The sequence below is a fragment of the Peromyscus californicus genome, unplaced genomic scaffold (assembly GCF_007827085.1).
Source record: "Peromyscus californicus insignis strain IS unplaced genomic scaffold, ASM782708v3 Scaffold_10__1_contigs__length_136768540, whole genome shotgun sequence".
NCBI lineage: Eukaryota > Metazoa > Chordata > Mammalia > Rodentia > Cricetidae > Peromyscus > Peromyscus californicus.
In genome coordinates, this window is record NW_026294391.1 from 7,959,429 (window position 1) to 7,974,866 (window position 15,438).

General features: G+C 37.3%; 1 protein-coding gene across 1 annotated transcript in view; it reads right to left on the minus strand.

Annotated features, from left to right (window-relative positions):
- The window catches only part of Usp9x (ubiquitin specific peptidase 9 X-linked), a 120,982-nt gene that overhangs the window by 77,816 nt on the left and 27,728 nt on the right, over nt 1-15,438 (minus strand). Inside the window, 6 exon segments of the mRNA XM_052739061.1 lie at nt 30-281; nt 809-924; nt 5,938-6,156; nt 7,881-7,993; nt 10,467-10,546; nt 13,075-13,220. Coding sequence (XP_052595021.1) covers nt 30-281; nt 809-924; nt 5,938-6,156; nt 7,881-7,993; nt 10,467-10,546; nt 13,075-13,220 — 926 coding nt within the window.

The window sequence follows — 15,438 nt, forward strand, 5'->3', positions numbered from 1 at the left end:
AGATTACTTCCAAAGATTAAGGAACTTACCTAAGTATCATTTTTAACCTAAATATTTCTAAGTTCTTTACAGTTTCTTCTTGTCCAGGAACCCGGGAAGCTAAATTCTTCAAAGATTTAATAATCATTGAAAGAGCATCATTTTTGGCTTCATTCTTTGCTTCTTTCTTCAGTTCTTCATCAGTTAAGTTTTCTAAAAACTGTGGAACCATTTCTATTATTGGAAGAAAGTATTTCTTCACTGTGTGAAGAGTGAGAAACTCATAGCACTGTCCGAATGGTCTGAAATAAGATAGGAAACTTCTGTAAATACTCAATTTCTTAATCAATTTAGGAAATTCTCACAGTACATGTAATATTTTTAAAACATCCAAATAACAACTAAGAAAAATCTCCACTTCAACTACTATTTGTTTTTAGATTTTGTGTGTGTGTGCGCGCGCGCGCGCGCGCGCGCACACATTTGCATTTGGATTGGAATATGTGCGTGTGAGAGCAGGTACCCTCAGAGGCCAGAGCTATCAGATCCCTTGGAGATGGTGTTAAAGACAATTGTGAGCCACTTGCTGTAGGTGCTGGGAACAGAACTCAGGACATCTGAAAGAACATCCACTTAACTGACCACTGAGACATCCTCACTACTCCATTCCCCGCCCCCCAGGAGCTGAGGACCGAACCCAGGGCCTTGCGCTTTAGGCAAGCGCTCTATCACTGAGCTAAAGCCCCAACCCCCTCCATTTCTTAATTGAGCCAAAATAAACTCAGAAACTAACAGAAAACTGAACATTTCATTTTAAAATATAACTTACTTAATAAGGGCTGCAATTATCTGAACGTTCAATGCTGATCCATTAATAAAACGATCGTGCAATGTCTGGAATCCATTTAAAGTGCCAAATTTGTTGAGGAGATCCACTAGCCAACCCTGTAATACAATTAACATCGAAGTTTACATTTTTGGCTTTTAAGAAAAATCAAAGTACTATTTCGACTGATACATTAAAACCAATTGATGTTAAACCATTCATGAAGGACTTCGAAACATTCACAGTAATCCGTCTATGATGAAGCATAAGTAGCAAGCACAAATTAGATTGTAGGAACACACGGCTCCTATCAGTATTGCTAGTGAAGAATTAAAACCATGTTTCTGTCTCAGCAATCACACTGTACGAGAATGTGGCTTTCCTAAGTACCTAAAAATACCTATATTAAAATAATTTATGAGGTTAAAAGGCTCAACTAATAGCAAGGAAAAGCTATTTAATAATCTAGTGTAAAAAAATTCTGAGTAAATACCCCCACCCCCAACACAGGGCTTCTCTGTGTAACAGCCCTGGCTGTCCTGGAACTCAGAGATCTGCCTGCTTCTGTCTCCTGAGTGCTGGGATTAAAGGCATGTGCCACCATTGCCCACCCCTCAGTCAATTTCTTACTGTAGTTATAAGCAATTAAAATTTCCATGTAAATAGAATAATCTTGAAGCCTAAAAGTGAACTGTGATTAAAAACTGGCCCATATGTCACAGGAATTGAACACTTGTCTACCATGAGCACAGGCTGAGAAGGTTTGATACACTACTTACATTGCAGTAGGAACAAAAAGAAAAAAAAAAATTAAAAAAAAATTATACCATGGTATGTGTTATTACTAACTAGAACATCTGGGTACTTTTGTTGACTCATATAAATGCATTCAATTCCCATCTTTACCATTTGAAAAACTCAAAATGAACTAAAAGGTTACAAAAGAATTAAATATATCTGAAAGCTAAATACTTAAGACAACCTTTTACACCTTACCACACTCTAGAAGGCCGTATTTTAAAAGCCAGTAAGGGGGAAGGAAAGGCAATTTCTCTATTATACTCTAGGCAAAAATAATGCCTACAGCTATTTTTATAAAGGGGAATGCTGAATAAAGATTTTATTGTTGTCTGGGTGATGGTGGCATATGCCTTTAATCCCAGCACTCAGGAGGCAGAGGCAGGCGGATCTCTGAGTTCCAGGACAGTCAGGGCAACGCTGTCTCAAGAAACCAAGAGAAATACAAGAAGCTAATTGGAGCTATCTAAATTTTAAGTTCTCTAGGACGTCAACTATCATATTTCAGTAAGTTCAATATTTTCCTACCTTTTAATTGGCTTAGAAGACCAATTCTAGGTCATTAAATCTCAGTATTTATGTGTATGAGTATTTAGCAGTAAATATTTCACCCTGTGCACATCTGGTGCCCAGAGGCCAGAAGAGAACATGGCATCCATTGGAGCCAAAACTGAGGAGGATTGTGAGCCACCACGTGGCTGCTGTGAACTGAATCCAGATCCTCTACAAGAGCAACAAGTGCTCTTTAACCACTGGGCCATCTCTCTAGCCCAAACCCCCTAACTATTTGGCTTACCACATCTCTTTTGGGATTACTTGTAAAAAGGAATATGTTTGTTATGTGTTTTTTAATTTCTTTAGTAGCTAGAATGAGACTACTGAGATGATATACTTAGTTCTATTCTTTCTCTCTCTCTCTCTTTTTTTTTTTTTTTTTTTTTTGGTTTTTCGAGACAGGGTTTCTCTGTGTAGCTTTGTGCCTTTCCTGGAACTCGCTTTGGAGACCAGGCTGGCCTCGAACTCACAGAGATCCGCCTGGCTCTGCCTCCCGAGTGCTGGGATTAAAGGCGTGCACCACCACCGCCCGGCTCTCTCTTTTTTTTTTAATAAAGATTTTATTTATGAGTGTTTTGTCTGCATGTATGTGCACTACCTGTGAGTGGAGGTCAGGAGGAGACATTAGACACCCTGAACTGGCAACATCCAACCAGTTCTACATAGAAAAAACATTTAAATGATTCCATAGCCTAGAATGTGCATGTTCTTTTTGGGGATGGTCGTTGGGGCGTACTTGCGAAAGGCTTTCTCTGTGTAACAGTCCTGGCTGTCCTGGAATTTGTGCTTTAGACCAGACTGGCCTTGAACTCAACAGATCCACCTGACACTACCTCCCAAGTGCTGGGACTAAAGGCATATGCCACCACTGCCAGGTTGTTTATGCTCTTTTAAAGGTAGTTTTCCTTTTATTTTTGGATACGTTTCTTTTAAAAAGAATAGCATATATGCCGGGCATAGTGGCATATACCTTTAATCCCAGCACTCAGGAAGGAGAGGCAGGCAGATCTCTATGATTCTGGTCTACATATTAAGCCCAGAGCTACATAATAGAGAAATCCTGTCCCAAAAAAAAACAACAAAAAGAAAAACATACATGAATTTTACCTGAGACCCTTTCCCCTTTAACTAATCAGGTTTTTCTTATTTTAAACATTCAATTAATTTTATTTAATTATCTTTAAAATCCTAGGGAGGGAGAGAAGTATGATACAGTTAAGATAGCACCATAGAGAGTTATAGTCTCAGAGAGTTGCCAATAGCTTTATCTATCATTGGCTAAAAGCTGAGGGAGGCCACATGAGTTCAACAGTGGAGGAAATAAAGACCTGGCCACAACTTTTAGGTGATGATTAAGTAGTAAGGCTCAAAAACAGACTCGGAAGCTCAGTGACTTCCAACTTTTCAAAAGTCAACAAACAATACAAGACACTTCAAAGGGAGTGTCATAAGATAACTTACAATTGAGAAAATCCACTCCCATCAGCTATTTTTGATGATCTGAATTTTGCCACAAGTGAAGTACTACTAATCTAAAAATCCAGAATCTAAAAGCTTTCTTTAGCTAGGTGGTGGTGGCACACACCTTTAATCCCAGCACTTTGGAGGTAGAGGTAGGGGGATCTCTGTGAGTTCCAGGACAGCCAGTGCTACACAGAGGGACCGGACCCTGTGTTGGAGAAAACAACAACAAAAAATGTCTGAGTAATGACACATTTCAAATGTTCGAACTCGAGGGACTCCGTTAGTGAGGATCTATGCAAATATTCCAAAATCTGGAAGAAAAAAAATCGAAAACCCTTCTAATTCCAAGCATCATATATAAAGGATACTCAACCTTTGGAGAGTCACATTTAAAAAAATTTACGCTTCCTTTAGGTTTTATATCATAATGTCTGCATCCAACTAGGGACAGAGTTGAAAATTCTGACTAACACATCTTTGATAAGTTTTTTTTTTCCTTTTTTTTTTTCCGGGACAGGATCTCTCTGTGTAGTCTTGGCTGTCCTGGAACTCACTCTGTAGACCAGGCTGGTCTCAAACTCTCAGAAATCCTCCTGCCTCTGCTTCCCAAGTGCTGAGATTAAAGGCATGAACCACTACCTCCTGGCTGATAATTTTATTTTAAGTTTATAAAGATTTAACAATGAAGTCACAAAATTCCTCTGATTTCAGCAGCTAATAGCCAACTCCCTAGAATATGGGTAACCATAATCTAGGCTACAATACATACGAACGAACACACACACACTAAACTCAAAGGCTTTGAACACCTATCTTTTTTTTTGACAGTTTTTATGTAAGAATCAGATTTCAAATACATAAATGTATCTTCATAAATGTCCCTCTAAAATTTGGTATTAGTTATGTTGAATAAAGTTTTATTTTTCCTTTGAGTTTCTTAAGCAGATTATTGACCCACTGAGAAAAATAAAAAAGGAAAATACAGACAGAACACATGCACGCACGCGGTTTCTCTGCATAGTCTTGGAATTCGCTTTGTAGACCAGACTAGCCTCGAACCTTGAGGCCAGTCTACCTCTGTCACTGGGACTGAAGGTGTGTGCATCACCATGTCTAGCTAGAAGGAACTTTTGAGTATGAAAATTATCTTTACTTTGATGGTAACTGGATCCTACTCAAGCTAAAATAAGCCATCTATCTAGTGGCAACACTATGAACTGGAAAAATAACAGTTCTAAGTTTAACACATTACTGGTGATTTCAAGCTCTAACCAAATAAACCGAACATTGTACACATGACTTTCATTTTTTTTTTTGGCTGGTTAGGAAAAGAAAATTCCCAGATCTCTGAAATATTTCCCTAGGGACTAGATAGATGACTCAGCTTTAAGCACTGATTGCTTTATGACAAATTAGCTTCGATTCCCAGCACCCTCATGGTGACTCTAACTCCATTTGTAGCGGATCCAGTACCCTCTTCTGGCCTCTAAAGGGCACAGGTCTGCACATGGTGTACAAACATACATACAGGCAAATTACTCATGCACATGAAATAAAAACAAATCTTTAAAAAAAGTTTCCCTAAAGTCTAAACTTAGAAACTATTATTGCTAGCACTTGCTAAAGGAAATAAAAACTATAAAAGTATAAATTTAAAAGTATATAGTAAAAAACTAAAGTACAGTCTGTTTACACTGCTACAGGAAATTTGTTTTCAACTATGTATTTTAGTAAAATTTCAAAGTTTTACTATTCTGCTTCTATTTTATAATTTCATCATTGTACTGTTGTGATGCATTACTTAAGCATGTATAACATATACCTACTTTGAAGTACAAAAAAAAATCATGGCCTATTGATCTGAGGTTTCTAATCAGTCACAATCTCCTCTATTATTATTATAGAGCAAACAGATGTTTTATATTAACCAAATTATTACTATTTCCAGGTTGAGTAAAAGGTAATAGGGATTAACTATATAGAAAGGGGAAGAAAAGCCATAAGCCCTGAACTAAAATACTATGACTATGCAAAAGGGCTCCTAGTGCTATATATCGTTTCACTTAAAAGTTTCAAAGTACATTTGCTTGTCAGATCCCAACTATTACTACACAGAAAAACTAAACAGTAGTAGAATACAATAAAACATAGCTTTGGTATAAAAGAAAGAATTCAAACCATGATGTAAAATCCCTTTCAGAGTGTAATTAGTCTTTTTCCGTGTTAAAGGAGATTGAGATTAATACTTAAAGTTCTGTGGTAGATAGAATAAAACAATCTTAATATTTAACTTTGAAAGTAACAAACCAACACACTTTTGGTGATCGAGGGTCTGGAGAACGAGCAAAGAGTTCATCTTCAGGCACCTGAACACTTGAGGACACCGATTCACATGGACGTGTACCATTGTAGATATGGAATTTGCAATGAGGATTTAAGGCCATGGCAAGAAGTTCTAGGAGTGGAAACCAGTCTTGGGCCAACTTAGCCACACATAGCTCCACCAGGCGATGAGTATTGTTAATAATACATCTCTGTTACACATGGGAGAAAGGTGATTCAGAATGTGAAAACATTGCAATTTCAAACACAAGTTGTCATCCTAATTACCCTTATCTTAAAATTAAATGAGCTCCTCATTTTTATACTGATTACTTCAAGTCTATTTAATTCATTAGTACTATGACCAAATTAATTTGCTTTATAATTTATATGGTGTGTACTTTCAAAAAGCTACCTGCTTAAAAAGGAAATAGGTACTATGAGTTGCCAAATTCTGTTCTATCTCTTCAGGCAACACACAAATTCCCATTTTGTTCTCTCTTTGGAATTCTTACACTAGAAGCAACAATTCTAAAATTGAAATAATATATCAGTTACCCCAGATGGAAGACTATACACTCACAAGTTCTGTATTTCTGAGAAATTGTGTTATGTTGGGACTTTTACCCCATCATCCTCACTGAAAAAAATGCTCAGACCACAAAAATATCATCTGCTTTATGACTATTTCCATAGTGAAACAAATAACAGGTTTGTAGCACTTACAGCATCTTATTAGTCCAGATACAACTTCTTTCACTCTCTAAGTGAAATCTGATTGCATCCTACAAATAACAAGTACTAAAGTATTTGCATTGTGTCTGTTCATAGTTTGGAGATATTAGGGCCCTAAGATCACTTTAAATAGTCTACTTAAAAGGGATGACAATTTCTTTTCTTTTCTTTCTTTCTTTTTTTTTATTCGACATTCAGTTCTTTATTAGACCATCAGGTGTTTTAGACAGACATAGTATCAGTTTCACAGAGTTAAACAAATGGAATATAAACAAAAGTAGCACACCTTAGAATAATATTCTAAAACAAAAAACAAAAGAAAAAAATCCTGCATTGTTACAGGGTTTAACATAATGTTGAATGCTTTCTATATTCTTGGAGGAGGTCTGGCTGGCTGTCATGGATTCTCCCATAAAGTCTGGTTACTGCGTTGTAACTTGGCTTTTTTTTTTTTTAATGCCGAATGCCGTTTATTGAAGGAGGGAGGAGGTCTTAAATACAGGCTTACAGCACAATGGGAGAACCCCAGAGGGCAGAAGTTCACTACCCATGTTTTACAATCTTGCAACTAAGCTGTTAACGCCCACTATGCAGGATACACAGACAAGGAATACCCCTTAAGCATTCAGGAGGGTGGAACCTGGCAGGGAATTAGCATAGGGAGGCTATCAAGGTCAAGGTCAGCGGGATGACAATTTTAAATTGAATCCAGACTAAACAACTGTTTAAAGGGTAACTCATGGCTCTGAAATATACATGTTTCTTTGCTGTCCGTTTCTGCAGTGAGTTCATTTCTCATTTCCTCTACAACACTGATCTTTCAAGTCCCCCAGACATGCATTACATTTTCTCCATCTTGGGCAAGTTTTGCCATCCTTAACAATATATAAAATAGCAGTACATCTCACAATTGACTGTATCAGATTTTCAATAAAATGGGGTGATCTGTCTAAGGTCAAAAGGCACTGGAGAACCAGGGAGAAAGATTAAACCCAGTAATTTTAACTCTAAATCTCATGGTAGTTTTAAATGCCCATGCTACCTCTAACAGAAATAATTCACTATAAAATTACTTTAAAAGTTACACTTTTATACTACAGTAGGCCAAATATATCATACACAAATACACACACACACTTGTCCTCCCCATCCAAAGGACCACTATACAATCTGCTTTTTAAAAGTCAAATGGAAAACTCACATGAATCTCAAACTTCCAGCCACTCACTGCTTCATCTGTAAGGATTTTTGTGAATGAGATTGTTAGCCCATCTCGGAAAAATCGCTGACATGCTTCGCTTTTAACATCAAGGCCTAAAAAGGGGGAGAGAAAAAAACCATTATATCACAATGCTCAACTGTGTGATGAAAGACATAATTGGAAACACAGTTGCAGAGAACTTCTGGAAAAAAGTTCACAGTATTATCATAACACTATTGTTATTTCAAAGTGTCTACACATCAGCAAGGAAACTTGATTCAGAAATAAAGTAATTTGTTTAAAAATTATTTAAAGAAAACTTTATATATGTGTGGGTGGGGCCTAAGTGTATACCACGTTTCATTCAGGTACTATAAGAAGGCAGAAGAGGGTGTCTGACTCCCAGGAGCTGTTATTATATGTTGTTATGGGACACCAGTCATGGGGGCTAGGAACTAAACCTGGGTCCCTTCTCTTCAAGAGCAGCAAACATTCATAACTAACTGCTCAGCTATCTCTTCAGGCCTCCCAAATCAAATTCTAAGTATGCAAAAGTACACTCGATGTGGTAATATTAACAATAACTCAGGGCTGGAGCTATAGCTCACTGCAAGGGTAGCTTCTCTAACATGTACAATTACCTTAGGTTTAATCATCAATAGAATAAAAAATAAAGGAAATAAAAAAATTAACCGATAACGCTATAAATTAATACACTATATATATATATATCTTAAGCCCAAAATGATGGTCAGTACCATGTGAAGACTCTAAATATTTCATAGCATTTTGTTCTGAAAATAAGCCTTAAAATTTACATTCACAATTATTTTTAAAATATTAGTTTGCAAACTATGTACCTAGCACCCACTCCTATCTTTACTGTTCTCCAAGTGGCCAAGTAAGATGAATTGTTTCATGTTTCACTATCATCTCTTTCTTCTTACATGTCAAGAATCTATTTTTTCCTTTTGTCTTTTTAAAAGTTCCGTTATTTACGTGTGCGTGCACACATGCATGATTGAGGGGGTTCTAGGGAGTGCACATAGAGGTCAGAGGACAACTTCTGGGGAGTCAGTTTGATCCTGCCACTTTTAAGTGAGTTCCAGGGGTTGAATTCAGATCACCACGTCATCTTTTCAGCCCTACAATTTTTTATCTTTACTTCATCTCATCTGATTTAAAAAAGACAACAGAGCCATGTGTCACCAATACAAAGAATGACTTTAATGTCTCAATCTGTATAAAAAATATTTGATTTTGATTGTACAATATGAGTGACATTGAAACTTTAAAAATGGAGCATCATGTAAAATAAACTATGGTGCTCTAAATCAGTATGGGAGAGGAATACAAATCTACTGAATGTCAATGGCACTAACTGAAATACCATATTTTTACTACATAGTTAATGTTTAGACTATAAAACTAGCAAAATTCACTTAAATTGTGAAAAACAATCATAATCTGATTAAACTTTTTTCATAGCTTTTCAAGATTGGTAAGGCATAACAAACATTCTTTAAAGAAAGGAGGAATAACTGATGTAAGATAAAATTTCCCCTTGCCAGGGAGTGACATGAACCCAAGCAAGGTACTATAAAAATGTTAATTTGGCAATAACTAATACAATCGCTTTTTGTTAGTTATGACACACCCAGAACAGTTATGTTTGGGTACATGTCTTCCAAAGGTTTGGTCTCCACTCTGTGGTGATATGGGGAGACTTGGCAAACCCTTGTAAAAGGTAGAATCTTTTGAGAAATCTGAAAAGTAGGGGTCTGCCCTCTTGTGAGATCCCTTATCTTTCTCATTTCCTGGACACCAAAAGGTGAGCAGCTTTGCTCTACCCACACATTTTCCCCTGACCCTAACTGTAACCCTATGAAATCTCAAGAACTGTGAGCCAATAAAGCTTTGGTTTGTAAGTTGTTTATTATCTGTCACAGTAATAAAAAGATAATACAAAAGACTATCTTAGAAAATAAATGTTGCTCCTTTTAATTTCCAGTGCCTTAGCCAGGTGGTGGCAGCACACATCTTTAATCCCAGCACATGAGAGGCAGAGGCAGGTGGATCTCTGAGTTTGAGGCCAGCCTGGTCTACAGAGTGAGTTCCAGGACACAGCCAGGGTTACTCAAGAAACTCCACTCCCTCAAATTCCAGTGCCTTAAAAAGCAAACTGAGCACCATTACTAAGAGAATTCAGGGGCTGGAGAGATGGCTCAGAGGTTAAGAGCACTGGCTGTTCTTCCAAAGGTCCTGAGTTCAATTCCCAGCAAGCACATGGTGGCTCACAACCATCTGTAAATGAGATCTGGTGCCCTCTTCTGGCCTGCACGGACCTGTGCAGACAGAACACTGTATACATAATAAATAAATAAATCCTTAAAAAAAAGAAATATGAATACACACACACTTTCTGTCTAGCAATCTTGAGGGTTGTCCTTTTTAAACAGATGTGAGCTCTATCTTTAAGCTAACTATATATACACTTGTGTTTTAACAGAAAAATAAAGTTTTCAGGAGTAAAGTGAAAATATATCTAGTAGCATGCATTTGGAAAAGCACGACACTGAAACATACCTTTCTTACTAAGATCAATAGCAGCTTCTAGAAGCACTTCTAATTCCCCTTTCGGCAAAACTGGAACGACCCATCGAGGCCTAGGAATTTACAAAATAAAGAGGCTTACTGGTTATGCACTAAATAAAAGAGGTACTATAGTCAGTTACTAATTACAATTAGTTATTTTCACTATGAAAACATTAAGTAGGCCGGGCGGGGTGGCGGTACACGCCTTGAAACCCAGCACTCGGGAGGTAGAGGCAGGTGGATCTCTGTGAGTTCGAGGCCAGCCTGATCTACAAAGCGAATTTCAGGATAGGCTCCAAAGCTACACAGAGAAACCCTGTCTCAGAAAAAAACAAAAAACATTAAGTATTAACTAAAATAACATTAAATATTAAAACAGTGGGGCTGGTTGAATCATTTTTTTACAATTAAGCATCATTTGTTGTCTCTACAAGCAGACTTCTAAAAAATATTAAAAAAACTACTATAATAAAGTATCAATTAGGCATCACAGAGGCCTATTATTAAATCTTCACAGGCAAAGGCTTTCAGAATTCAGATTAGAAAAGGCATGCCTTGAAATTCTTCACAAAGAACAAAAACTTCAGGAGGCCATATAATCTATCAACTTTTTCTAAAGGATCTGCAGAATCCACAGGTGTCTCTCCCTTAAACAAGGATGCAGCGTTCTCTCTAGTTTCAGTGCTGACCCAAACATCTGGCCATCTATCCTTTTCATAGGCCTTCTCAATCATCACCATTTAATTCACCCATTGTTCCCCAGAAGAGTCAACCTTCTAGCCAACCACTGAACTCTCTCCTAAGAGCTGGTAAAATTCCCAACCACTCTTGCCCCTTTATTTAATAAAAGCACTTCATTAATAACCTATTAGAAACAAATAACTATCATCATTTATTTAAAAATGTCCTTTGCATTTTTCTTTCATAAAGAATTGTTTTTATGCAACCTAGTATCTAAACCTGCATATTTTACCAACCACCAGACAAAACTGAAATGTAACAATGCAGCTTTCTGTTATGTCATCTGTGCTGTTAAGAACAATCAAGGATTTTATAAATATCCTTAACATTGATTTGACAATAATTCATTGCATGCAACTATTACAAGCTGCTACTACAAGCATGTATATTTCTCTTAAATGTTCCCTTTAAAATGAGTCAATTGAGAGAATATTTCAAGCAAGTAAAACAAGTTATAAAATTATAGTAAGTTTTTTTTTTTTTTTTTTTTTGGTTTTTCGAGACAGGGTTTCTCTGTGTAGCTTTGTGCCTTTTCCTGGAACTCACTTGGTAGCCCAGGCTGGCCTCGAACTCACAGAGATCCCCCTGGCTCTGCCTCCCGAGTGCTGGGATTAAAGGCGTGCGCCACCACCGCCCGTATCGTAAGATTTTATATTTATAGAAAAATACGTAATTGTAAACACAAATATGGAAAAATGTACTCCTGATTTATGTTAAGAGAAATTTTTGGTTGAGATATGTGGGGAAGGGGCTAGATAAATTTTATCTACTTACTATATGTTACACAACATAGTTCTGGGCTTAACAATGCATACTAATTACTAAGAAATTCAGATTTTTGTTTGTGTGTTTTTACAGATTGGGTTTCACTATGTGTGTGGGTCTCTGGCTGTCCTAGAACTTACTCTGTAGACCAGGCTTGCCCTGAACTCACAGAGATTTGCCTGCCTCTGCCTCTCAAGTGCTGCGATTATTTATGTGAGCCACTACACTCAGCTCCGTTTTCTTTTTAATGCAAAGGATTTTTATTTCTCCATTCATGTATTCAACAGTTTTGACTTTTATTAAGAAAAAATACAAAAGGCAAAATCCCTATATTTTCATTATTCTTTTAAAAATGCTCCCATTTTTAATCAATTAATTTGTGTGTATGAGTGCTCTGTCTGCATGTATGATTGGTGCCTTTAGAGGCCAGAAGAGCCTGGACTCCCTGGGTCTGGAGTAATAGACGACAGCTGTGAGCTGCCATGTGGGTGCCAGCAATAGAATCAAAGTCCTCTGGAAAAGCAGCAAGTGCTCTTCATGGCTGAGCCATTGCTCCAGTGCCCACTACCCTTTCTGAGGGGCCCTTGTTGAGCTCACACTACCCAGTGAGGACTACGTTCAGATAGGGGTTTTTCTTTTTGTTTTTAATATGCTCTTCTGTTTCTTTACATCCTTTCCTTACCCTGAAGAATATCTTAAAAGTGTCATTCTCTTGAGTCAGCATGAAGGGCATGCTCTGAGAAACATCTCATGACCTGGTTTGCTTCAGGGCTACCCTAAAGTTATTAAAGTTAGTCAAGAACCAACATGCCCACTGAAAAGAAGCTTCATCAACTCTTAAAAAGGCAAACTACACAAACAGTTCTACTTTGGAAATGAACAACTAGGGCCATATAGTTAACTTCACGAATGTTCTCGCTCTTTTTCATTATATCCAACAAGACCCATGTGTTATAAAGTACTTGATAGTGACTATGATGGGAAGATTAGGCAGTAGATTCCTCTTCACCGTCTTTGTGTTACCTGTCACATATAATGCTGAAAAACTTGGTTTTCTTATGCATCATACACACTAGAAACGAAAACAACTGACCTGTTGATCATATCGTCTAACTTTGCCAAGTCAGTATGTGGAAATGCAGGTTCCTCATCTTCAATCTGTGGAGGGGCATCACCTTGACCTTGCTCATCAGGAGGAGTTGCCGGGGAATTCTCATTGGAAGAATCAGGCGATGAAGTCTTGATTAAAAATTAAACATTCCAGATATAAGTTTCTATAACACACACACACACACACACACACACACACACACACACACACACACACACACACAGTAGTCTAAACACTAAGAGATTAGCATTAGTTTTTAAAATGTTAGTAGCATAAAATTTTACAAAGGCATCATTGAAAGCTTATGATTTAATATAGTCTTTCAAAGTTTGTGCTGGATTACAAGATGAAGTAGCAACCTAATGATGAACTTTTACACTAAGGAGGGAGAACACAGCTAAGTCACCAGGCAGAGAATTCAAATGCTAGAAGTCCCATACAAATAGCTAATTTGAAGTCTATAACTTTAGAAATCTGTTTTGTTTTAAACAACCAACAAAACACTTTGTCCTGTATTTACATGCTCACAGAAAATAGAGACAAAACCAATTTTAAACATCTATAATACCACACCAACAAATAAAACACCAGCAATGACATTTTAATTACCTCCTTGCGATCTTTTTATGAACTAATGAAAAACTGTCCATGTATGTATAAATTTTCAATAAAATTGGGACTGTATCTGTCCCTTTTCATTCAATATCTAAGTAGTCAAAATTATCAGCATTACATAAATTAAAATCAATGCAATGAGTCTTTGTCATGTATAAATCTTGTAGAAACACATTTTTCTTTGGGACAGGACACTAGAAATATTAACTACAACAGTATAGACAATTTCTTTTAAAACAATTGGCATACATAGTCAAATTACATTCTAGAACTTTCTCAGATACATCTGAGGAACGTTCATCCCACTTGTCACTGGTTTTTATGACATACTAGGAGACTTAAAATTTATTCTATATGTACAGATTTTAAAGTTAAAAATTTGATTAAGAAATTCCCTTTATGGGCCAGCAAGATGGCTTATTAACGCTCTTGCCACTGAGCCTGGTGACTCGAATTAAACACCCAGAACACACATTGTACAGAAGTGACTCCCTCAGGTTATCTTTTAATTTCTCTTAATGTCAGTACATGTAAAGTTTATGAGAAACTGAGCCCTGGGCTGGAGGGATGACTCAGCAGTTAAGAGCACCCACTGGTCTTTCAGAGGACTAGAGTTCAATTCCCAGCACCCATACCAGGGAGATCTCACACCACTTCTGTAGGTATCTGTACTTATGTGTACATACCCATACATAATTAAAAATAACAGAAAGAAAAAACAAACAAAAACTAAGCCCTAAATCAGGCGCTGACTAAATCTTTGGTTGCTTCTTTGTGGTCCAACAGTATCAGAGCTTGTGAAATAATTAAAATCCTAACATTAAATAATATAAAATAGCCTGGGTAGTGGTGGCACACACCTTTAATCCCAGCACTTGGGAGGTAAAGGCAGACGGATCTCTGTAGGTTCAAAGCCATCCTGCTCTACAAAGCGAGTTCTAGTATAACCAGGGCTACAGAGAAACCCTGTCTCAAATAATCAAAACCAAAACCAAAACCAAACATAGCAATAGGAAACAATTAGAAATTTTATAGGTAAACAGAGTGGTTCTATAGGTAAGAATGTAATTTGCTTTTGTTCTTGTTTTAAAAATGCAAGTTATCTTCAATAGATGAGCACAATGTGCATATATTAATACCTAACAGACATGTAATATTACTATCATAAACCTAAGACCTCTAAAAATCAAGTATATTTTAAAATAAAAGGTAACATGTCTTTTTAAAACACAGATTTGTTTATTTATTATGTATAGTGTTCTGCCTACATGTATGCCTGCAGGCCAGAAGAGAGAACCAGATCTCATTATAGATGGTTGTGAGCCATCATGTAGTTGTTGGGAATTGAACTCAGGACCTCTGGGAGAGCAGTCAGTGCTCTTAACCTCTGAGCCATCTCACCCCTCCAGCCCCTAACATGCTTTTAATCCCAGGACTTGGGAGGCAAAGACAGGAAGATCTCTGAGTTTAATTAAGGCCAGCCTGGTTTACAAAGAGAGTTCCCGGACAGCCAGAGCTACAGAGTGAGAGACCCTGTCTCAAAACAAAACAAATGTAGCCGGGCGGTGGTGGCGCACGCCTTTAATCCCAGCACTCGGGAGGCAGAGCCAGGCGGATCTCTGTGAGTTCGAGGGCCAGCCTGGACTACCAAGTGAGTTCCAGGAAAGGCGCAAAGCTACACAGAGAAACCCTGTCTCGAAAAACAAAACAAAACAAAACAAAACAAAAAAA